Consider the following 21,559-nt stretch of genomic DNA (forward strand, 5'->3'; position numbering starts at 1 on the left):
GCAGACGGGGTCCCCAGTTGGAGTGCGTAGGAGAGGCAACCACACATTAATGTTTCTCTCTCCCTCTTCCTCCCTCTCTTCCCTTCTTTTTAAAATAAATAAAATCTTAAAAAAATTTTTAAATAGTAATAATAATGGAACATTCTGTAAATCACTGTAAAACCTGATAAAGTAAAAATGTACCATAATTAGGACTGCAGAAAGCAACTGTAAGATATATTATTTTTTAAAGCAAGGTATAATGTACATAGTGTGCTTATCTTTGTGCAGGAAAGAAATATGAATATATATATACATAATGCTTAAAAAGTTGGAGGCAGGGGAGTGGGAGGGGAGGAGCAAGGCTTTTCAGTGCGTACCTTTTACACTGTTTTGGTTCCTGAACCACTGACTCTATTAACTTGCAAAGAGGTCTGAGGCAAGGGCACTTCCTCATTGAACCTTGAAGCCAGAGTAAACTTCCTATAGAGTAAAGGTAATAAATCTTAGACCACACTGGACTCTCCCCCCTTACCTCATGGTGGTCTCCGGTTGGACAAGGTGGAGCCCTCCTGAAAACTCTGCCAAACCACAAGCGCGCTGTGTGGGGGAGGGGAGGTGGGCAGAAAGTCACGTAAAGGGAAACCGCATGTCCATGGCTTTGCTAATGCACTAGGATGTCAGGCAAAGGGGAATTTCGTATTAACTTTCTAGGCTGATCTAGAAAGTCTAGGGAGACCTCTTGCAGCACAGCTGTTCTAAACCTTTCTGGATTTATTCCCATGGTGTATTTGAACTTATCTGGGACTCCACACCTCTCAAGTGAAAAAACAAGATGACCACTCTGAAAACAACATAAATTGGAGAAACGGAAGAACTCTCCAACTTCATCTGTTTAAAAATACCAGCTTGGGCAAAACCATGTTTCTCATACCTTTGTTTTCTGGTTGATAATACCATCTCCAGGGGTGGGAAGGTAATCATAACCTTTGGTTTAAAATTACTAGCTGCAGTGTGCAGAGGAAAATGTTTAGATTTCTTGATAGAAGGCCAAAGTCGGACACTAAAGGGTTTTAGGATGAATAAAATATTAAAGATTACAACACAGGAAAAGATGACTGGCAATGAGGTAAATAAAAGGGGGCTGATATCATAAAGCCAAAATGTCCCAGGGAGATAAACAGCACTAACTTCCAGCAGGCATAACCGTACATTTACGAGAAAATATTCGGGTATGTCAAAATACAAGATAAGCAGATAAAGAGGGATCCAGTGTGTGTTTAGTCATTCAGTACTTGCAGAAACCACTCATTTTACTGTAACAAACTTAGAGGGCCACATCACAGCAGCCTAATACATTGGGGAAGTAGTTTTTTTCCCACAAGAACAGTATTACTAGAGACAAACATCAAGAATTACTTTACCTAATAAAAACCTGAGACTAAATCATCGTCTAAAGAGACACAAGTTTATTTGATTATTCAAAATCCATACAATAATTTCCCCATGTACAGGGAAGAAAAGTGAGCCACCTGCCTAGAGCAAGAACATGTATAACTCGGTTTGCTTTTAAACCCATGATTGCTTCCTTAAGATAGAGAATTTAAGTTGAATTAAAAGTCCTGTGAAGCAAGAAATGGATTTTTTTCTCTCAGTGAAAGATAAAATCACCCTATAGGCAGGTAAGCTGAAATTTCCATACCCAACCTTGCCAGCAAGGGAGAAGAGCAGAGGCTACGATTTACAAGTAATTTGATATACGTTATTCTGGGACTGGTGTCCTCTGGGTCAAACCCTTCCAATCTCATCAATTTCTTTCCTGAAATTTGAACCTGCCCACCACTTTAGATAATGACTCTACAGGTTAGTATTAACAGCTTGATTTCAGAAGTATATCTTCAAAAAACATTTAATAATAAATATGCCCAATATAATTATGTTTCCAGTGATTAAAATTTATCTGTTCTTTAGAACCAAACAGAAGATTACAGGAAAACATTAAAACAATTTTTTTAGGCTAAATAAATCACCCGATCCATTTTTAAGAAATTTACCATGATTTCTTCTTAGGAATATTTTTAAAAATCATGTAAGGAGACCAGCGCAGAGCCAGGCATGCAGTGACACAGCACAGTAGACCTTTCTATCTTCTCTGGCTACTCAAAAGTTTTAAAGCAAGGAATGTGGGGGTGTTAAGCAAATCTTGTGGTTCAAGGAACAAAACGTTTAAAACATGTTTGAATGCCAAGGCCTGCCGGGGTGAGACACTGGAACAACACACTATCATCGGATGCTGAAGTACTCCTTTACAAGCAACTGGCTTAGATTTATTTGAGCAGGTGTTCTCATAAAATGCACATGCTTATCAAATTCCTTTCATCCCAACCAAAGGTAATATCCCATGTAGCTGCCCCAGGCTGGAAAATAATTTATTACTAATCTAATACAGTTACACACAGATTGTGCCACTCCAGTGGCGGTGCAGGTTATGGCAGGAGTTCTCCTCTAACTGGATTAACAATAAAAGGATTTTATACCTAAAACACATCAGACCCTTCAAAGATTAACACACATATCTTCCCCACCCCAGCTTCCTTGCCTATACAGGGAACAACCCAGCGGGGAGAGTATTTATCAGGAATGGACACATCAGAGCCCCAGGTGCTGGGAAGGAATCACGAACGCTTCTTCCGAGGATGTCTTCTGTCAGCCGGAAGCCTTCGGTTTATTTTGTTTAGCAAACCATTCATCGCTTTTATCTGCTGCCATTGCCTACAGAAACAGAATTGGGATATATATTCTAAGTCCATAAAATAAAACATATAGTTCACTTTGTACTTCATTGCATCATTCATAATTAAGAAATGAACCAATGAAATGTGTTCATTCAGTGTGGAGCACTGTGTTTCCTTTGACAGGGGATGCTGGTGAGCACTGAGCAACTGCTTGTGGAGCAAAGGGCCTGCAGCCAGGGAGTGAGGCTGGCTGACCGGAGAGCAAGGACGGAGCCCACCAGGCTGCCGGGTCCTCGGCAGAGCAGAAAGTGCTGTCACTCCTAGCACCTGGGCAGGCTCTCAGGAATCGGGAGTGCTCCTGAGACTCAGCCTAATGATGACGCCAAAGGTGAAAAGCTATTCTGACATTTTAGCTGTTGAGCCTGGAACGACTTCCTTCTTCTGTGCTTCTTCCCACGCCATTCCACTGATGTTGGTACTGTTTGGTTCATTGTGGGTCAGTTAATTAAAAAGGAAGACTTGTTAGTAACAATATATGTTTTGGGTCCACCAGAGACCTTTTATCCTATTGTTCTGTGAGGCTGAGACCATGGAGTGGGGCTTGTGAAAGCTTAGCATCTAAGTCTCTTAAAACTTCCTGTCCAATACAACCAACCAAGCATATGCTAAATGGCTGTTTCATAAGGAAAATACATGCATTTATTCAGTCAAAAAGCAAGTACAGAAATACCTTTAAAAATGCCAGTTTTCATTATGAGCTATGTGGGTATTAACTGGGGTTTGGGTGTGGCAATAGAGATGTAGGCTGAGGCTTTGAAGAGCATATAGAATAGCTGAGGACTCCGATATGAAAACAACTATTTTGCATTAAAGGCACATGGGAGGGGGGAACATTTGCTACAATGGAATGATAAAATGATAGCCTGAAAGAAAAGGAGTAACTAACTGGTTGGAGAAATAGCATAACATTAATGTAAAATCTACCTCAGCAAGAAGTTATAGGATATTGCCTGCAAGTGAAAATGAAGAAACAGAAATACATGTATTTTTTATTTTGAAACAGTGATGGTGAAAATGGCTGCACTGGGCAGTGGGACTCACTGGGGGGGTGAGATATGGTGGCACTGCATTGACATAAAATCTCAGCGTTACTGGATTTTGATGAAGATAAAAAGTATTTTGAAAGCAAAGATATGCGGGAAAAAATCCCACAAACATGCAGAAATTTCTGAATTTTAAAAAGGGGGGAAACAACAAACTTTGGTATGGAGAATCCAAGAAAACTCCCAAGTTTTGAAGGGTAAGTTGGGGAAAAGGAAAACCCGCAGGTGGAGGCAAGATGATAAATCTTGGTTAAAAGAAACAGCTCGCTGGGGCTGGAACGGCACGCAGAAGACCAGAGAGCCCCGTGGGGCCCCGTCAGAGCGTTTGGAATGTACCTTCGAGGCAGCAGGGTGCGGTCAGAAGATGAAACAGGTTTTTTAAATTACTGCACTCGTGCTTTGGAAAGCTCCTGCTGGCAGCAGGGACCGACTGGATGGTGGAAGGCTGCTTCTGCAGTTTTTTGGGTGATGATAAGGGCGTTTTCAGAAGGAAGTAGACAAACGAGATTTCAGAGGTAAAACTCACACTCTTGGTGACCAATAGCTGATAGAATTTTGGGGTGAGGAGAAACAGTATTCAAACATGGCTCTGTTTGTATATCTAAAACTATTCTAAAGTGCAGAGTATATTAAATGTAAAAAAACTGGCCCTGAGGATTTCCCCTTAAGTAATGGGGATAAATGACACACAGCACAGTTCAGGGGAGGGAGCAGGGCGGGAACAGAGCAGGGACATGGACTGGCTGTACAGCCTGAGAGATCCAGCCAGGCCTGTGCCCCAACGCTTACTGAATGGACAATACTGGGGGACAACATTCCTGAGCCTCAGTTTCCTCATCTGAAAGGGAACTATCACTGCTGCAGACTCTGGAAAGAATACAGAATAGACATAAAGTGCTTAAGAATATGGCACATGTCAAGAACATAGGAGATACTTAATAAACAGTAGCTTTTATTTTTATATAATTAAGAATGGATTTGAGGGGAGATAAATTCAGTTACAGACATATTGAGTTTGAAATATCCATGGTGAAGAGGTTTCAGTGGCTATATAAATTTGGTCTGGACACAGAAAGCAGTAAACATCAAAGAAAAAGTTTACAAACAACTTAAAAAATTTCCTGCTCTTCAAAACACTCTATTAAGAAAATAAATAGGCAAGACATAAGCAGAAAAAAGGACTTGCAATTGATGTCAAATGACTCATATCTAAAACTCCAACAAATAGACAAAGATAATAAAAAAAAATTAAACCGATTTGGACTGGGTTTTATTTTTAAGTAAATAGATTTGATTAGGCTTTTTTCTGTTATATATATATTTTTTTAATTCATTAATTTATTTTTAGAGAGAGGAGGAAAAGAGAAAGAGAGGGAGAGAAACATCAATGTGTGGTTGCCTCTCACTTGCCCTCACTGGGGACCTGGCCGGCAACCCAGGCATGTGTCCTGACTGGGAATCGAACCAGCAACCCTTTGGTTCACAGGCCCGTGCTCAATCCACTGAGCTACACCAGCCAGGGCTGACTGGGCCTTATTTTTAAGCAAATATTCAAATAACAGAACGGACACTTTAGGAAAATGATGTGGGCAAAGACATATTCAGAGATTAGAGCACAGACAAGAATGGCTAAACTGAAAATAGATCAGAGGTGTGTCTTCCAGTTTGTTGTGAAACTCAATGGATCATATAAACTGTTCTGCATTTATATACTACAATTACATTAAAGCTAATTTAAAAACACATAGGGCAAAGTAACTGTATAAAGCTACTTTTAGTGGATCAGGGAAATTTTAATAAGAATTGGATTTGAGGTAACATTAAAGATATACTGTTGATTTTTTAAGTGTGATGATGTCAGTATGGTATATAAGGAAATTCTGTGGATTGAGTGCCGGCCTGTGAACCAAGGGGTCACCGGTTCAGTTCTCAGTCAGGGCCCATGCCTAGGGTGTGGGCCAGGTCCCTGGTGTGGAGTGAGTGAGAGGCAACCACACACTGATGTTTCTCTCCCTCTCTTTCTCCCTCCCTTCCCCTCTCTCTCTCCCTCCCTTCCCCTCTCTCTAAAAATAAGTAAATAAAATCTTCAAAAAAAATAAGAAAGTTCCTTAATGTTTACTTCTTTTAAATTGTCTTAAAAATGTATAAATTATTTAAGTCCTTAGGGATGAAATGTCACAGTGTCTGAGACTTGCCTTAGCATTCTCCAGCAAAAAAAGGTGGGCTGGGGAATGGTGAGAAGATTATGGGACAGAGCTGGTGGGTGACGGTCAGAGAGGGATCTGTTGTACTCTCTTGTGTATATTTGGAATTTTAATCGTGAAGTAGTGAGAATAAATTGATTATGCAAAGAAGTGTACAAAAAACCCCCACATAATTCACAAAAGAAGACAAGCAAATGGTCAATGAACATATGGAAAGGTGCTCAACATCGTTAGTCATCAGGAAAATGCAAATTAAAATCACAATGAGAGCCCTGGCTGGTGTGGCTCAGTGGACTGAGCACCGACCTGCGAACCCAAAGGTCACTGGCAAGATTCCCAGTCAGGGCACATTCCTGGGATGCGGGCCAGGTCCCCAGATGGGGGCATGCGAGAGGCAACTGATTGACGTGTCTCTCGAACATAGATGTTTCTTTCCCTCTCTCCCTTCCTTCCCTTCTCTCTAAAAATAAATAATAAAATCCTTTTAAGAAATCACAACGAGAAACCGTTTTACGCATGCTAGTATAGCTACAACAACAAAAAATATAAATGTCGGTGAGGACGTATAGCAGCTGGAAGCCTGACTGTGTACGAGTGGCTGGCAGGTGGCAGAAGGTCCAATCACTGGGGTGACTGCTTGGCAGTGTCTCACAAAGTAAAAGCAATTCCATTCCCACGTATTTATCCAAGAGAAACAAAACATATGTCTGTCTACGAGAAGATTTATACAACATTGTTCATAGCAGTCTTCCTTACAATAAATGAAAATCTGAAACAACTCAAATATCCATTGGAAGAATGGATAAAAAAATTGTTATATTCACAAAACTGAATACCACTCAGTCATAAAAAAAGAATGAACTCCATGCAATTACATGGAGGAATCTCAAAAACGTTGAGTGAGAAAAGCCAGGCACAAAAGAATACCTACTGAATGATTCCACTACATGAAGTCCAAGGACAGACAAAGCCTCTGGTAGGTGGGGCTGGGCACTAACCGGAAATGAGCATAAAAGAACTTTCTGCAGTGATGAAAATACGCTATATTTTGAGTAATAGTAGTATGGATGTATGCGACTGTCAAAACTCATCAAATTGAGCAGTAAATTTCTATACATTTAAATTCTATGTGTATTTTTACCTCAGTAACAACAACAACAACAAAATAGTTGTTTAGAGCTCAAGAAGGAGTAGGAACTAGAAACTAGGAAACCAGAGAAATGATGATGGCTGAAGAGCAGAAGTAACTGGAGGAGGGGTAACGTCTGCTCAGAGAAGAGAATGTAACGGAATGAGGATTGCACACAGCCAGAGTGGGACCCGGCACAGGCAGTGCCCGTGACCACGGAGGGGCTGTCAGAGAGACGTGCGGACAGCAGGGTCTCTACAGCCAAAGGAGAACAGAGCTCAGAAGAGGAGGGACCTGACAGTGATATGAGAGCAAGCACAGAATTTAGCAAAATTGCCAACTGAGAGGTTGCCTAAGATTCTATTTTTCTTTAAGGTAAAATGTAAAAATGCTCTTTATTCTACACATTTTCTACTTTAATTAACATTAATTGAGTGTCTGTTATCATGTCAGCAGGTGGTCTGGCAGGCTCTATAAACCACACAACAATCCTCTCAGGTGGATAGTCTTATTTTTTCAAATTTCTAGATAAGAAAACTTAAGTTTAGAGACTTTATTTAAGTAGATTGCTTGAGGCCCGCCACATAGATATGAAGTGACAGAATCGGAAAGGCTGATTCATCCCTTCAGTGGTCAGCCGAGTGTTCACTGAGCGCCTGCTGCGCAGCAGGTATGCGTCAGATGCTCCGGCAGCCGTGAACGACGGCTTGGATACCGCTGAAAAATTGAGCAGGAAGAAGATAGAAAAGTAGTTGCTGGATTTTGGCAAAATGGAAATCACTGATGCGATAAAAATGCACATTTCCCTCAGTGACAGGAGCCAGTGTAGTACAGGCTGAAATGTGAATGGGAGGTAAGGATTAGAAGCAGTGCACAGGCAGAGTTTTAAAAAAAGAAATCTGGAGAAGTCATATGCGGTAAATGAAAGATTTTTCAAAGACGGAAGACACTGGAGCTTGAGAACAATTCAGTAGGAAGGAGGAGGATGATGGTGCAGAAGGAGAAGAGGTGACCAAAACACCCAGGAATAGAAAGCGGGCGGTACCGCGTACCTCCATTCAAAGAGCAGGACAGTCATCATACGGCAGCAGGGGTCCCCAAGGCAGCCTGCGCGGTGGGAGGGCACAGACGCTGCACCCAGGGTAGAGTGGTATAGGTGGCAGTAAAGATATGAGTCCCTGACTCAGAACTCATCCCAAAAGCACAAGGGCGTGGTTCCGACAGTGAGAACTGGCCCCTGCTGCTTCGGCCTGTCCCACACACACTTGACGGCACCTTCCTAGGACCCACGGTCGTACAAATTCAGAAATGAGACTCACGTCATCCAACAATTTGCTTCCCTTTGGGTCCATCTTAGAAAGTTCTCGAAATGCTTCATCCCCCACAAAGCAAATTTCATGTCCATCCTACACCAAAAAAGACAAAAGAAATCTGGCAAAAAGACACCTCAAAGAAAGCCCTGGTGCAGCCTGTCCCCTTCCTGAGCAATACTTACAGGGTCGGCCAGAATGACCACTTGTACTGTTGCTTTCCCTGGGGTATCCAGGCTTACCAGGGGAGTCAGAATCTTCTGCTTCTCCCTTTTCATCAGGCCTTCCAAATCAGGCAACTTGGGGAAAACGAGAAGGAAAAGTGAGCTGGGCCACGTACCCTCATAGGCCACGGTCCTCGTCAGCCCTAGAGGAAACATCCACTCAACCAGAAAGAAACTGGGAGCCACTTGTTCGATTTTTTTAATCTCAGCCTCTCAAGACAACTGTTGAACTTGAAAACAAAGCCATGATCAGAATAAACCTAAAGAAAGGGAGGCCCAAGGTACTTAGCAGTTGAACTAGCTGGTCACAGAGCTTTAAACAAAAGACTTGGTACCCAACATTACCTCTTTCTGGGGGCAAGAAAAGGCAATTCTTCCAAAAGCTGCTGCATGATCAACTGCACCGTTGATGCCCTGTAGCTCCAGCTTACACTGAAAAATAAGAAAGTGGGTTTGGTTTATTTGTTAGAATAGGTTATGTGGTTTAAAAAAAAACTCAAAAGAGTACTAAAGGAATAAAGTAAAAACTAAGTCTCCCTCCTACTCTCACTCCAGAGCCACAGTTTCCTGTGTCCACTTGTAGACATGGGACATGCACATATCTTTTCTCTTTATACTAATATTAGCATCATTTACACATTATTCTGTGCCTTGTTTTTCTCTAATATTACCATATCAGTACATAGATTTACCTCATTCTTTTCAATAGCTGCCCAGTAATCAATTCTATGCTTAAACCATAGATTATTGAACTATTCTGCTAATCCATAGGAAATTAGATTATTTCTTTCTTTTTTAAACATTTTGTTTATTTACTTTTAGAGAGAGGGGAAGGGAGGGAGAAAGAGAGGGAGAGAACCATCAATGTGTAAGAGATATACATTGTCTCTCGCACGGCCCCAACCAGGGACCTGGCCTGCAATCCAGGCATGTGCCCTGACTGGGAATCGAACCTGTGACCTTTTGGTTCACAGGCCAGCGCTCAATCCACTGAGCCACACCAGCCAGGACTAAATTATTTCTTATATTTTGCTATTTCAAACAATGCTACAACCGATAACTGTATACAGTTCTTTGTGAACACGCATGTTGGGTATGTAAAATAAACTCCCAGGAATAGACCTGCTGGGTCAAAGTGCAAAGACTAGATCATGCTCAAGTGCTGAGCTTTTTTTTTTTTTAAAGATTTTATTTACTTTTAGACAGAGGAGAGGGGAAGGAGAAAGAGAGGAAGAGAAACATCAATGCATGTTTGCCTCTCACGTACCCCCTACTGGGGACCTGGCCCACAACCCAGGCATGTGCCCTGACTGGGAACTGAACCAGCAACCCTTTGGTTTGCAGGCTGGCACTCAATCCACTGAGCCATGCCAGCCAGGGTGAATGTTGGGTTATTTTTTAAAAGAAGAAGATAAATACATTATCATTAAAATATTAAGTCCTGTTTACATCTCTTGTGACTCAGCAATTCCACCTCTGAAAGGACAGATCCCCAAATACCTATGTGGTGAGGTTATCAGCAATTTTCATTTTCTTCATTCTGTTTATCTACATAAACATTAAATCACTGTGAAGAAATTAAGGACATAACCTTCATGTTAACCTCATTTATAAGCCAAACTCAAAGTAACAGATTATTTCTCTCCAAGGTCACTCACCTGGTTATCACCATAGCCCAGCAAAGCCCTTTGCTTCTCTTCCTCCTTCTCATAAATTTTCATTCCCAGTAGATTAGACCAGTAGTTCAAGGACTTCTGAAGATCAGACACTGCTAGAGTTACTTTCAACACAGGGTCTGTAGGAGAATAAAACAGCAGGAATGAGAGATCAGTGCAATGGAGTAGAACAGAAAGACCAGAACAGGCTCAAGAATTTAGTTTATGATAAGAAAGGGATTTTAAGTCAGTACAAAAGGGCACATTACTATTCAATAACTGGCTTCTCACTTAGTGGGAAAAAGCCACACCTTTAAACTAAATGGCAAAAAGCATTCCTGATGTGTTAAAGGACGAAGTTTAAAGCATGAGACCATAAAAATACTAGAAACAGGTTACTGTTTATACAATTTTGGGGTGGAGAAACCCTTTATTAAACCTGACACAAGAAACAAAACCATGGAGGAATTATTGCTAGGATACTAAACAAAATGGAAACCTCCTAAACAACAAATTACAATCAAAATGAAAGCCCCGGCCAGGCAGCTCAGTTGATTAGAGTGGCGTTCCAATATGCCAAGGTTTCAGGTTCAATTCCCTCGTAAAGGCACGTAAAAGAATCAACCAATGAGTGCATCAGTAAGTGGAACGACAAATCGATGTTTCTCTCCCTCCCTTCCCCTGTCTCTCTGAAATCAATAAATTAAAAAAAAATTAAAGACTGAACAATGAAGAAACATTTTTTGCAATATACATGTCACAAAGTCCTTATTAGATAAATCACCTTTAAACAATAGGAAAAATTAATATCCTAGAAAAATAGGCAAAAGACACAATTGGAATGGTCAGTGAACATATGAACAATATTCACCTTCACAAATAAAGAAATTAGAACTCAAATAAAATATTTTGTTATCTAGCTGGCAAATAATTTTCAAAGTCTGCAGCACTGACTGTTGTGTGCAAGGGGAAACTCACAGTCGTATCACTCTGGCAGAGTGCGAACTAGTTCGTTTCTGGGGGACAATCTGACAGAATATTTCCAAAGCCTAAAAACTTCACCCTGCTTTTCACAGAGAGCCCCCTCGGGCAGCAATTACAGAAGCGGCTGTGGCCGCATGCAGGACTTTCATCACAAAGGCATTCAGCAGAGTGCTGCTCAGAACAGCGAAGAGCTAGGGACGACATAAACATCCAACAACAGAGAACTGTCTATCTTCCTATGGTGCAGTACACTGGAATCCTTACAAAGGGACAGGAATAAACATACACATATACTCAGTATTACGTTTAGGTTTTGATAAAAGATTGGACAGCTATATGCGAAAATGTTAACAGTGGTTATATCTGTATATATGGAAAGTGAAGTGTTTTTGCTTATCTATTTGTGAAAAAATCTTTTTTTTTGGTAAAAAGAATATCTTATAATAAAACACTTTTACTGGAAACTTTGATACTATAAAGTGAGTTTCTGAAGGGCTATTCCAAGTCTGTGTCTATGACAAATCCAATACACTTCCTTCCATTTTCACTTCCTCGGTCCCATTTGCTAGAATATCAGTATCATGACCTCAGGCACGGCATTTAAGACTGTTTTAGTTTTCCCATTTGTTGAGAAATCGACAAATTCCAGCTGCCTCCAAAGGGATGCAAGGGCAGGAAAAGTACCAGGTGGGTGAAACTACAGGTAAGTGAGTGATTCAAAGGAAGGGTGGACACCAGCTCGACTGACAGATCTGGCTATGTTATCAATTGGAAAGTAATGCCCTAAAGACACTATCGTTCCAAAGGACAAGATCATCTTAGGATCGTGGGGCTTGCTATTATTTTACAAATTGAAACACCATGATTAGAGAGAAAGTGTACAGTGGAATGAGTGATAGGAGTTAAGTTTTAAAGTTAATATATAAAGTGACAATCACTTATCAGTCCAAAATCATCATATAAACCCCTTTAACGACTAACAAGTACAGAAATACTAACTCCCCGTAAGTCCCACAGTACCATCCTAACCTCCCACCCTGGAATGCACCACTTTCTTTTGCTGAGCTCCAGGGGAAACGTATTCAACACAACTATCAGACTGACGTGGGTACTCTGGGACTTGTGGCAGACCAGAGGAGGAAAGAGGAGGATGTCTCCCATCTCAGGTCCATGTATTCGCTGAGTGAAATGGCAAGCAGAATTGCCCTTGCTATTCACAATGAGGATGCCTCTGCCGTACGTGAAACACACCACGCAGGTTCTCTCCCGCTCCATGTGCAGTCAGTGCGGTGCGCCGCTCCTCCCTTCCGCTCCTACCTTCCTCACCAAGCACCAGGGCTCCAGTTTGGGAAACTGACGTCCACTGGAGAATACGATGAACTGGTCTAAGGATAATCCCATTTCTCTTGCCAGTGATTGGTTCACACTCGGACACAAGAGTCAAATCTGACGAGGAAGTTTGCTGAAAAACTAGTAGAAAAGTTTTGCTCTGCTCTTTAAAAAGAGCAAGAGGAAGCTGGTCTCTCTCTGCCCTACCAGGAGAGAATGTGGGAGCATGCAGCCCCAAGTGCTGCTGGCAGCCGCCTACGACAACCTCAATAAGGGGCATCGGCTCTGGGAGGAGCGGACCCCTGTGGATAAGAGAATGGAGAGAGACAGCAAATTTCAGTTCCTGATGCCATTTGTGAGCTGCTGAATCAACTAATGTTGAAATCTTTCCTACTTATAGAATGTCTGTTTTGTGAGCTAAAACATTTACTTATTGTTCAAGCTAGTTTGAATTGGGTTTTGTTATTCACAGCTGAAAGTATCGTAAGTAGCTACATTACCAGTAGAATAAAACCAGTTTAGATCCCCTATAATTATAGAGATCCCATAAAAGAACATAACGTCTCAGAGAACAAATAACCACACTGGCTCGGGGGAGGCATGTCCCGTCAGTACAGAAAGACCCCACAGGAGAAAGAAGTCCGGCTCCCTCTCTCTGTCCATCGAAGGTGCCTTTAGACAGAGGGCTTTCATTACCAGTCTGATTACCTGACTGAGGTGGACTTCGATTCTGCAGATAGAACTTATATCCTCCTGGGGCCTCAGTTTCAAAAACTCCTTCTGCAACTTCCCTGAGTGGCCACTCCAGCTTCCTGGCATTGCTGATGGCCTGGCTGGAAGCCAGTGTGACACCCTACGACAAACAGCAATATCATTCACAACGGATCTTGTACAGCATAAGATAATGAGACAAAACCCCAAAACCTTTACATCATGGACAAAGAGGATAGATACAAGTTCAGTGACCCCCAGCATGATCTGATTGTATAACTGGCGAGTCATGCCCCGGGCCTATAATGTCCTTAGTGAAAGTGTGAAAGCCAGCCACCACTGTTTTGTGCTCCTAGGTTAATACCTTTGAAATGCCAGAAGCAATCCTCTTTTCTAGACCCCTCTGAGGTGTAACCGCCCTCAAGACAGCACGTAATCTTGTTAGTTGTTAATCTTCCTTACATTCTTCCTTAGTTCCAAATGTATAACAGAAACTGCAAAACTCATCCTTCAGAGCTCCTGAGATCTTGATTCCTGGCAATGTAGTCAGTATGGCTCAAATAAACTCACGAACATTCTCTGCAGGTTGGGGCTTTTTTTAGGTCGACAATGACAAATCACCTAAGAATTAATTGGCATTCTAAATTTCCTTTTAGTAATTTTAAAGTAGGTTTTGGGCACTTTTCTCCTAAGTTTGGACGAGATTCCAAATTTCATGAATTGCAGGGCAGAAATTCAAATGCTACTGAATTGAAACCAGAGGTAATCTCTCCTAATTTGAAAGATCTAATGAGGGAAAGTTCTTTTTTGCTTTTTAAACAAAAAATTTATACCAACAATCAAGGCATCTTTTAATTTAAATGTAATCAAAATACCTAAAAATGCATCCTTCTGCCTTCTGACAAGGCCAGCCTCGTTTCCAGCTCTGGACTGCGGCAGCAGCCTCTCTCCCCGCCTGCCATTCTGTTGGTCCCCAGGCCGCTCTGCAGTGGGCGGACTTTCTGAAACACTCCCTGCAGTCCACTCTCAGAGAGCAGACCCCACCCTGCTTTCCCTCTGCCTAAAATCCTTGCTGGCTTCTCATTTCTCTCAGGGATGGCTCCTAACGGCCCGAAAGGCCCAACACAATCTGACCCCAGGTCACTTCTGACCCCGTCTCCTCCCATTCCCACTCCCCACCCCATTCCAGCCAGACTGGCCTCCCTGCATTTTCCTGAACATGCCGGGTGCTGTTTGGTGGCTCTGCACAGGCTGTTTCTCTACCACACGTGCCCTTCCCCTGGATACCAGCATGGCCAACTCCCTCATCTCCTTGAGCCTTTGATCGAATGTCAGTTCTTCACTGACACCTTCCTTCAACACATTCCTTAAAATTAAAACCAGTCATCTGCCCTATACTCCCAAGTCTCCTTACTCTGCTCTGTTCTTTCCCCACAACAATAATCACTTTTAAAATAACCTATTAGCCCTGGCTGGTGTGGCTCAGTGGATTGAGTGCTGGCCTGCAAAGCAAGGGGTCACTGGTTCAATTCTGAGTCAGGGCACATGGCTGGGTTGTAGGCCAGGTCCCTAATGCAGCGGGACGGTGGGGTAGAGGGGGGAGGCATGAGAGGCAACTGAATATTGATGTTTCTCTCCCTCTTTCTCCCTTCCTTCCCCTCTCTAAAATAAATAAATAAAATATTTTAAAAAATGAAATTTAAAAAAATAATAAAATAAAATTACATATTATATAATTTATTTATTTAGTCTATTTATTAGTTTTTGTCTGTCAGGCCCTTGACTCCCTCCCCTGCCAAGCCCAGATTTTTGTGTTTTGTTCACTGGTTATCCAAAGTTCCTTGAGCAGTGCCTGGCACATAGCAGGCACTCAATAAATATTACATGAATAAATACTATAATAAGTAAATTAATACACAGGTCAAGCCCCGGCTGGTGTGGCTCAGTGGACTGAGCACCGGCCTGTAAACCAAAAGTTCACTGGTTTGATTCCCAGTCAGGGCACATGCCTGGGTTGCGGGCCAGGTCCCCAGGTGGGGGTGTGTGAGAGCCAACTGATCTATGTTTTTCTCACTCGTGGATGTTTCCCTCCCTCCCTACCCCTCTCTCTAAAAATAAATAAATAAAATCTTTAAAAAACACATAGGTCATTTTACATATTTGCTAACATAGTATATGTAATGTAAACTAAATTCCTAGATGTGAAGCTATAAAGTCAAAGAATGAATGCATCAATTATTTGGGTATTGCCCAACTGAGGGTGTACCGATCTACACCTTTATTAGCAGTGTGTAAGAGAAGCAGTCTCTAACACCCTTCCTACCTCGGTGTGTAATCACACTGTATTTTTGCCCATCTGACAGGTGACCAATGGGAGCATGGAAGTTGAACATCTTATCAATGTTTAAGAGACATTTCTAATTTCTTTTCTGTGAACTACTTGTTCACAGTTTTTGCCCTTTAAAAAAACTATTATGTTGCCCTGGCTGGTGTGGCTCAGTGACTGAGTGCTGGCCTGCAAATCAAATGGGTGCTGGTTGGATTCCCAGTCAACACATGCCTGGATTGTGGGCCGGGTCCCCAGTGCGGGGCATGCAAGAGGCAACCACACATTGATGTTTCCCTCCCTCTTTCTCCTTCCCTTCCCCTCTCTAAAGGTGAATAAATATAATCTTTAAAAAAAGTAAAAAAAAAACCCAAAACCCTATTATGTTGTTGATCCTTTTCGTTTTAATGTACAGGAGTATCTTTACATACATGGGAATTCTAATTAACCTGTTTTTTTTTTTTTGTTCCATGAACTGGGAAGCCTAGACGGTGCCCTTCATTGGGGCTATTTTAGTACCAGTCTAAGGGAGACCGTGGGGGAGCCGTCAAGCTGTTCCCTACCCACATGACCCAAGCACTTGCAGTCCCACCAATCACCATGTGACTTGAGCCAGTTAAATATGATGGCACCAAGATGGGTTTGCTCTTTTTTCTCTCCCTGATTTAAACCTGGAGAGTAAAGAGATGAGGAGAAACACAAAGGAACTCTCGCATACACTCCATCACCAAACCCTATCAACTCTACTTCCTAAACATCTCTCAAATCCCTCCACTCCTCTCCAGCTCCCACTACCACGTTAGTTAAGGAGCTGCTGGTTACTTACTGTATTCTATGACCTAGTTTCCATACTTTAGTCTTGCTCCCTTCCAACCCAATTTCCATGCCCTAGCCAGGTAGATTCTTGCACATCACAAATATTATGGCACTCCCCTGCTTAAAAATGGCTTCACTCTGCTTTCAGAATAAAGTCCAAAAATCATCTTACTATGATGTGGCCCAGCTTACTTCTTCAGCCCCAACTCAACCCACTCCCTTCCTCACACACTAAGCTCCTGTCAGACTGTACTACTCATAGTTTTGAGTGATACGGTTCCTCTCACCTCCACATCAGTGTGCATGCTCTGGACACGCATCTCCCCCCCATCCCGGCTCTGCTCACCAGCCCAGATGTCGCCTCTGGGAAGCTTTTCCTGAACCCTCTGGGAAGCTTTTCCTGAACCCTCACCTCTCCAGGGACAGGCTGGGAATTATCCCATGTGTCCCTACTTCCCCCTGTTCTTATCCCAATCTCAGCACTTATCACACTGCATTCTTGTTGTCTCTTTCCTGGTTTCCCCAACCAGACAGGAAGCTCCTCGGGCCAGGGAATGTGTTTTACTCTCTAGTGTACCACCAGGACCTAACGAGGTACATAGCATACTGTAAGTCACAGTAAATTATCTGTTAAATGAATACATTAGTGAGAGGCATGAAGGGAGAAAAAGAGAAAAACAAACATATTAATATATTGAATCTGAGCAGTCCTTTCCATTTACAAAACACTCTGTAGACTTTTGATTCTCATAAAAACTTCCATCTAGATATCATTATTTTAATATGCATTAAATAGTGGATATTTAATGTGAGTTAAATAGGAATAGTGAGATCAAATGACCACAATAACATCTAGCAAAAGGCAGATTTGCTCAGTAAATTCTGAGTAAAAATTAGTCATCCCTCTCTTGCTACATATGTGGTCCCAGTGGCATTCTAAACAGGCACATAGTGACTGCTTAATGAATGGCTGATACTATTCCTATAACAGGTGCACCATAACTGGAATTCTTAAATGCGTTCTCCTCTTTACCCTAAAAACCCTCTCAGATTCTTCTCCGGCTAGGATTGGCTGTGACGGCCCAGACCAATCATAACGTCCACTCCAGAGAAAACACTTCTCTGGAAGGTGATCAGGACCTGACCAAACTGATGACTCTGGTCCTCTTGAGGTTCATCATTCCTCTAGAGGTGTTTTGTCTCCTTCCAAGATGTCTCTACATCTTGAGTCTGATCCCAAACCATGGGAAGAACACATTTCATCCTGAAGCTAGAGTACCCAAACAGTTTTGTTTTAAAGAGAAAACATCATAAAACTAATCACTAAACTACTCCAAAAGGCCATCCACTCAGCAGTTAATATACCTAAAGCTGTATCAGTGACCTCAATAACAGGTGTAGCCAAAAGTCTAGAACAAAATGATCTTTACCATAAAGTCATTGCCAAGCTTGTAGTCTCCGATGCCATAATTGTAAGTCAGTTCTGCAACAAAATGATCATCCTCAGGTCCAAACCCCACCATTGTTTTGCTCCATTTTCCATCATAAGGCCTAGGAAAAGGAAGTAAGTGAATCCAGTGACCGCAGACAAAATTCGCCTCAGGCCTCCCCCAAAGAACTATTGGGACAGCGGGGTGGGCAAGCCCTTTCCAGTCTTAAGTATCCATAAGGATGAGATGACCTCAGCCGCAGCTAGGAGCAGCTGCAGACAGTGCGCATGGGCCCCATCACCGAAGGCCCTGGAGACTGTCTGGCTGGCACTTACCTGAGGAAAAGATTTATTTACCTATTCTCTAAAGTAGGGAACAGAATCCTATCAAGGCAGTCCTCCAAGCTGACCTTAATTTATTTTTTTGTGTATCCATCAACAAGCATGTAATTCCCACTGGGCTTTGGAATTTTCCAGCTTGCCATGGTTACTAAGGGATAGTAGCTCTTAAGAGATACTTGATAAGACATTGTTTCATCCACAGTATAGACTTATTTGTGTTCCTGAAGTTGCCCAATTTATTGCCTCCTCCATTTATGCCACTTTGAGGAACTGCTTTGTGTTCTCCAGGAGTTTTCAGAGCCTGAAGGAGATTTTAAGGAACAAGGTGCCATACCCGTTACAGGCAGCTTTGCAGCCTTCTTCAAATTCCTCGTGCCGCAGAATCTGGTAAGGGAATCAGAATAAATGGTAAAGTTTTACTAGTACTACACACAGCATAGTCAGCACAAACTAAAATAATCAAAACACAGACATTATCCTTTGTAAGCTTTACTTGTAAAACAAACAGAAGGTAGTAAGCTTTATATCTTTCTCAGGCTAGAAGTAGAGGTGAGGAAGATCAGCTTCACACCACGGACCAGGCAACCAGGCACAGTCATTAAATCTACTTAGACTGGGAAGCAGTGCTATATAGCAAAAAAGTGGCCTTCAGCATTAGAAAAAAGTCTGACATGAAATTCTGGCTGTCACCTAGTAGCTGTGTAACCCTGGGACTGTTGCTTCAGATCTGGGTCTCCTAATACGTTGTGAAAATGGATAATTTATTACAGCACAGAACCTAGTACACAGTAGACTCTCAATGTGTCAGTTTCTACTTCCTTTTTTGATTCTTATTACTACTATTCCAGCTCAAGCTCCTATCACTTCTCCCATAGACTAAAAATCATATTTAGAGCTTTTTCCTTTCTCATCCTTGCACCAGAGAGCAAGATGGGTCACCAGGAGCTCTACTGGAGCCAACCAAGAGATGTCAACCAGGATCCTCGTTCTTGCCACATCTGCCCAAGCCCGCATGCACGGTTTGATCTGGAAATACAGCCTCAATATGTGCCACCTGTGTTTCCCTCAGTACGTGAAGGACATAGGTTTCATTAGTTGGACTAAGTTCTGTGAGTGGGCCATTCAAGACACCGACATTACCACAGAATGCTAGCTCTGTGTACATAAAATATTTTAAAAATTCAATTAAAAATCATATTTATTGATCTCCTTCACTAATACCACTGTGGACCAAAAAAAAGGGGGGGGGCTCTATACTAAATCTGACAAGTCCAGTGGCTAAATGTAACCTCACAAGGCGATCTGATCATAAATTTCTAACTGGGCAAGTATGGAGGGTAGTCTTGTTCCAGGCATATACCTTCTTTAAAAAATTTATCTTTGCTTTAAGCAAGCTGTGTCCATTGTTTCTGTGCATCTAGGTTAACACACCTTTAAAATGCCTCTTTTTCAGACCCTTCAGAAGCAGAACCATCCTCAAGAGCACGCACAATCTTGTTAACTATCCTGTAATTCAATCCCCCTTCTTGTTTTCTCCTATCTTCGTGTACTCTTCCTTACATTCCCTCCTTAAATTCTCTGGAGCATTTGAGATCTTCCTTCCCCGCACTGTGTCAGTTTGGCTTAAATAAACTCTTACAATAAAAATTCCCTACAGGTTTGGACGTTTCTTACATCAACACCACCATAAAATCAGGTCTGTAGAGCACAGCTCTGATCACATCACTGCCCTGTTCCAAAATGCAAGACAGCTCCCTATTCACTGTGACACAAAATCTAAATTCCTTAGCACAGAATTCAAGGTACTACCGAGAGTGGTTCCAGCCTATTTGTATTGACATCCTACCGCCTCAACTTTAACTAATGAATCCAAGCTAAAGGCACATAACACTAGGTGCCTTTGGGTGTTTCCCAAACATACCTTATCCTTGCGCTGGCTCTTTAGCTTTTCTGTTACTCCCTCTAAGCGTGGTCTGTGGAAATCCTATCTTTAGACGTCAACTCAAATGCAAAGCATGCATGAATTATTTCTGACCACCCCAGGTTGGAGCTAAGGCTTTCCTTATGTTGTATTTTGATAATGGTAGATAACATTTACACATAAAAGGAGAACTTTGGGTTTTCTTTTTGGCTTATAACCAACAAACATTTATTATGGTTCTGAAGGCTGAAAGTCCAAGAGTATGGGGTGGGGCTGGCAGATCTGAGGTCTGGAGAAGGTTCACTTACTAGTTCATAGGTGGTACTTCCTGAAGTTTTGTGGTTTTCTATCACTTATCAAATTTCTACTTCTGTTACTGTTAGCTATGTACAAATCCAGTCCCTATGCCCATTCCATCCCAGACCAGCTTGAATCAAAGTCATTTTCATCTTTGTTACCAAACCTCAACATAGCATAGTGAAACTAGATAGTATATTTGCTCCCCACGTCTTCTGCACTCTCTATATTAAACTGGACTCCTGCACCTCTGAAGTCCTCGCTCATTAGCAACTCCCCAATAGCTTTCACCTGTTTGTCGCCCAGTGACCTATGCAGAGGCATAGCTGCTCAGGGCTGCAGAGAGGCCCCTTCCGGGTGTAACACGGGAGACTGTGTTCCGACTTCACACCTAGATCTGGACTGCTGAGAGGAGAGTCGCAGCATTCGCCCAGAGAGGCTGAGTATCCTAGAGACTATTAAAACCATCCCTGAGAGAAATAGAGCTCTGAAATATGCTGATCATCGAGACCGAAAGGCTCCAAACCCAAAGAGGCTGAGTTATTGTTCGCTGGAATTTTTGTTTAGTTACTGGCTTTCCCTTGAGACTGGAGCCTCCACAATGGCAGGAGCTCAATATACAATTTCTATTTGTGAATGAATTTAAGTGAAAGGACGTGTATGAGCACATAGTCGGCGACTAATAAGCCTGCGTTCCCTTTTAAAGCCCATCTAACCCAACCAGGACTCGAAACTCTTCCTGAGGCTGAAAACGGACAGAGTTAATGGGAAGTTCCGGGACTGAAGTCGGACACCTGGGTTCCGGCTGAAACTCAGACTTGTCCTCTCTCCGCCGGGTCTGGCTCAGCCACCCGCGCCACCCTCGCGCCCCCGTCCCTGGGCCCCGCCCACCTGCATCCCTAGGACATCACGATAAAAACGCGCCGTCTGGAAACGGTTTCCCACTTTAAACACGAAGTGCAGTGCTCGGCGAGTCGCCATGACCACCAGCGCCTAGCCACAGTCGCGCACCCAGCGTCGCACCGCCCACAGATCGACCTACACAGCCCAGTGACGTCATTAGTC

The 21,559-nt window shown here is 42.4% G+C and overlaps 1 protein-coding gene and 1 pseudogene across 1 annotated transcript; one reads left to right on the forward strand and one right to left on the reverse strand.

Annotated features, from left to right (window-relative positions):
• Nucleotides 1-1,425: 1,425 nt before the first annotated feature.
• On the reverse strand, nt 1,426-21,530 carry GLOD4 (glyoxalase domain containing 4). Its single transcript, XM_045837342.1, has 9 exons — nt 21,386-21,530; nt 18,611-18,660; nt 17,936-18,056; nt 13,361-13,505; nt 10,343-10,479; nt 9,030-9,116; nt 8,646-8,759; nt 8,470-8,556; nt 1,426-2,751 (listed from the first exon to the last, which is right to left on the reverse strand). Exons 1-9 carry the CDS (start codon nt 21,473-21,475, stop codon nt 2,686-2,688), a joined length of 897 nt encoding a protein of 298 aa, XP_045693298.1. The 5' UTR covers nt 21,476-21,530; the 3' UTR covers nt 1,426-2,685.
• On the forward strand, nt 19,207-19,429 carry LOC123817511 (annotated as a pseudogene).
• Nucleotides 21,531-21,559: the final 29 nt, after the last annotated feature.

Source organism: Phyllostomus hastatus, unplaced genomic scaffold (genome assembly GCF_019186645.2).
Source record: "Phyllostomus hastatus isolate PE091 unplaced genomic scaffold, TTU_PhHast_1.1 phas_contig_210, whole genome shotgun sequence".
In the NCBI taxonomy this organism is placed as follows: domain Eukaryota; kingdom Metazoa; phylum Chordata; class Mammalia; order Chiroptera; family Phyllostomidae; genus Phyllostomus; species Phyllostomus hastatus.

Coding starts and splice junctions, on each gene's coding strand:
- GLOD4 (XM_045837342.1), bottom strand. CDS start 21,475: ATGGCGACTCGCCGAGCACTGCACTTCGTGTTTAAAGTGGGAAACCGT. Junction 13,506..17,935: donor AGCTTGGCAATGACTTTATG/GTAAAGATCATT, acceptor TGTTTGTCGTAG/GGTGTCACACTGGCTTCCAG. Junction 9,117..10,342: donor TGGGCTATGGTGATAACCAG/GTGAGTGACCTT, acceptor CTTATTTTTCAG/TGTAAGCTGGAGCTACAGGG.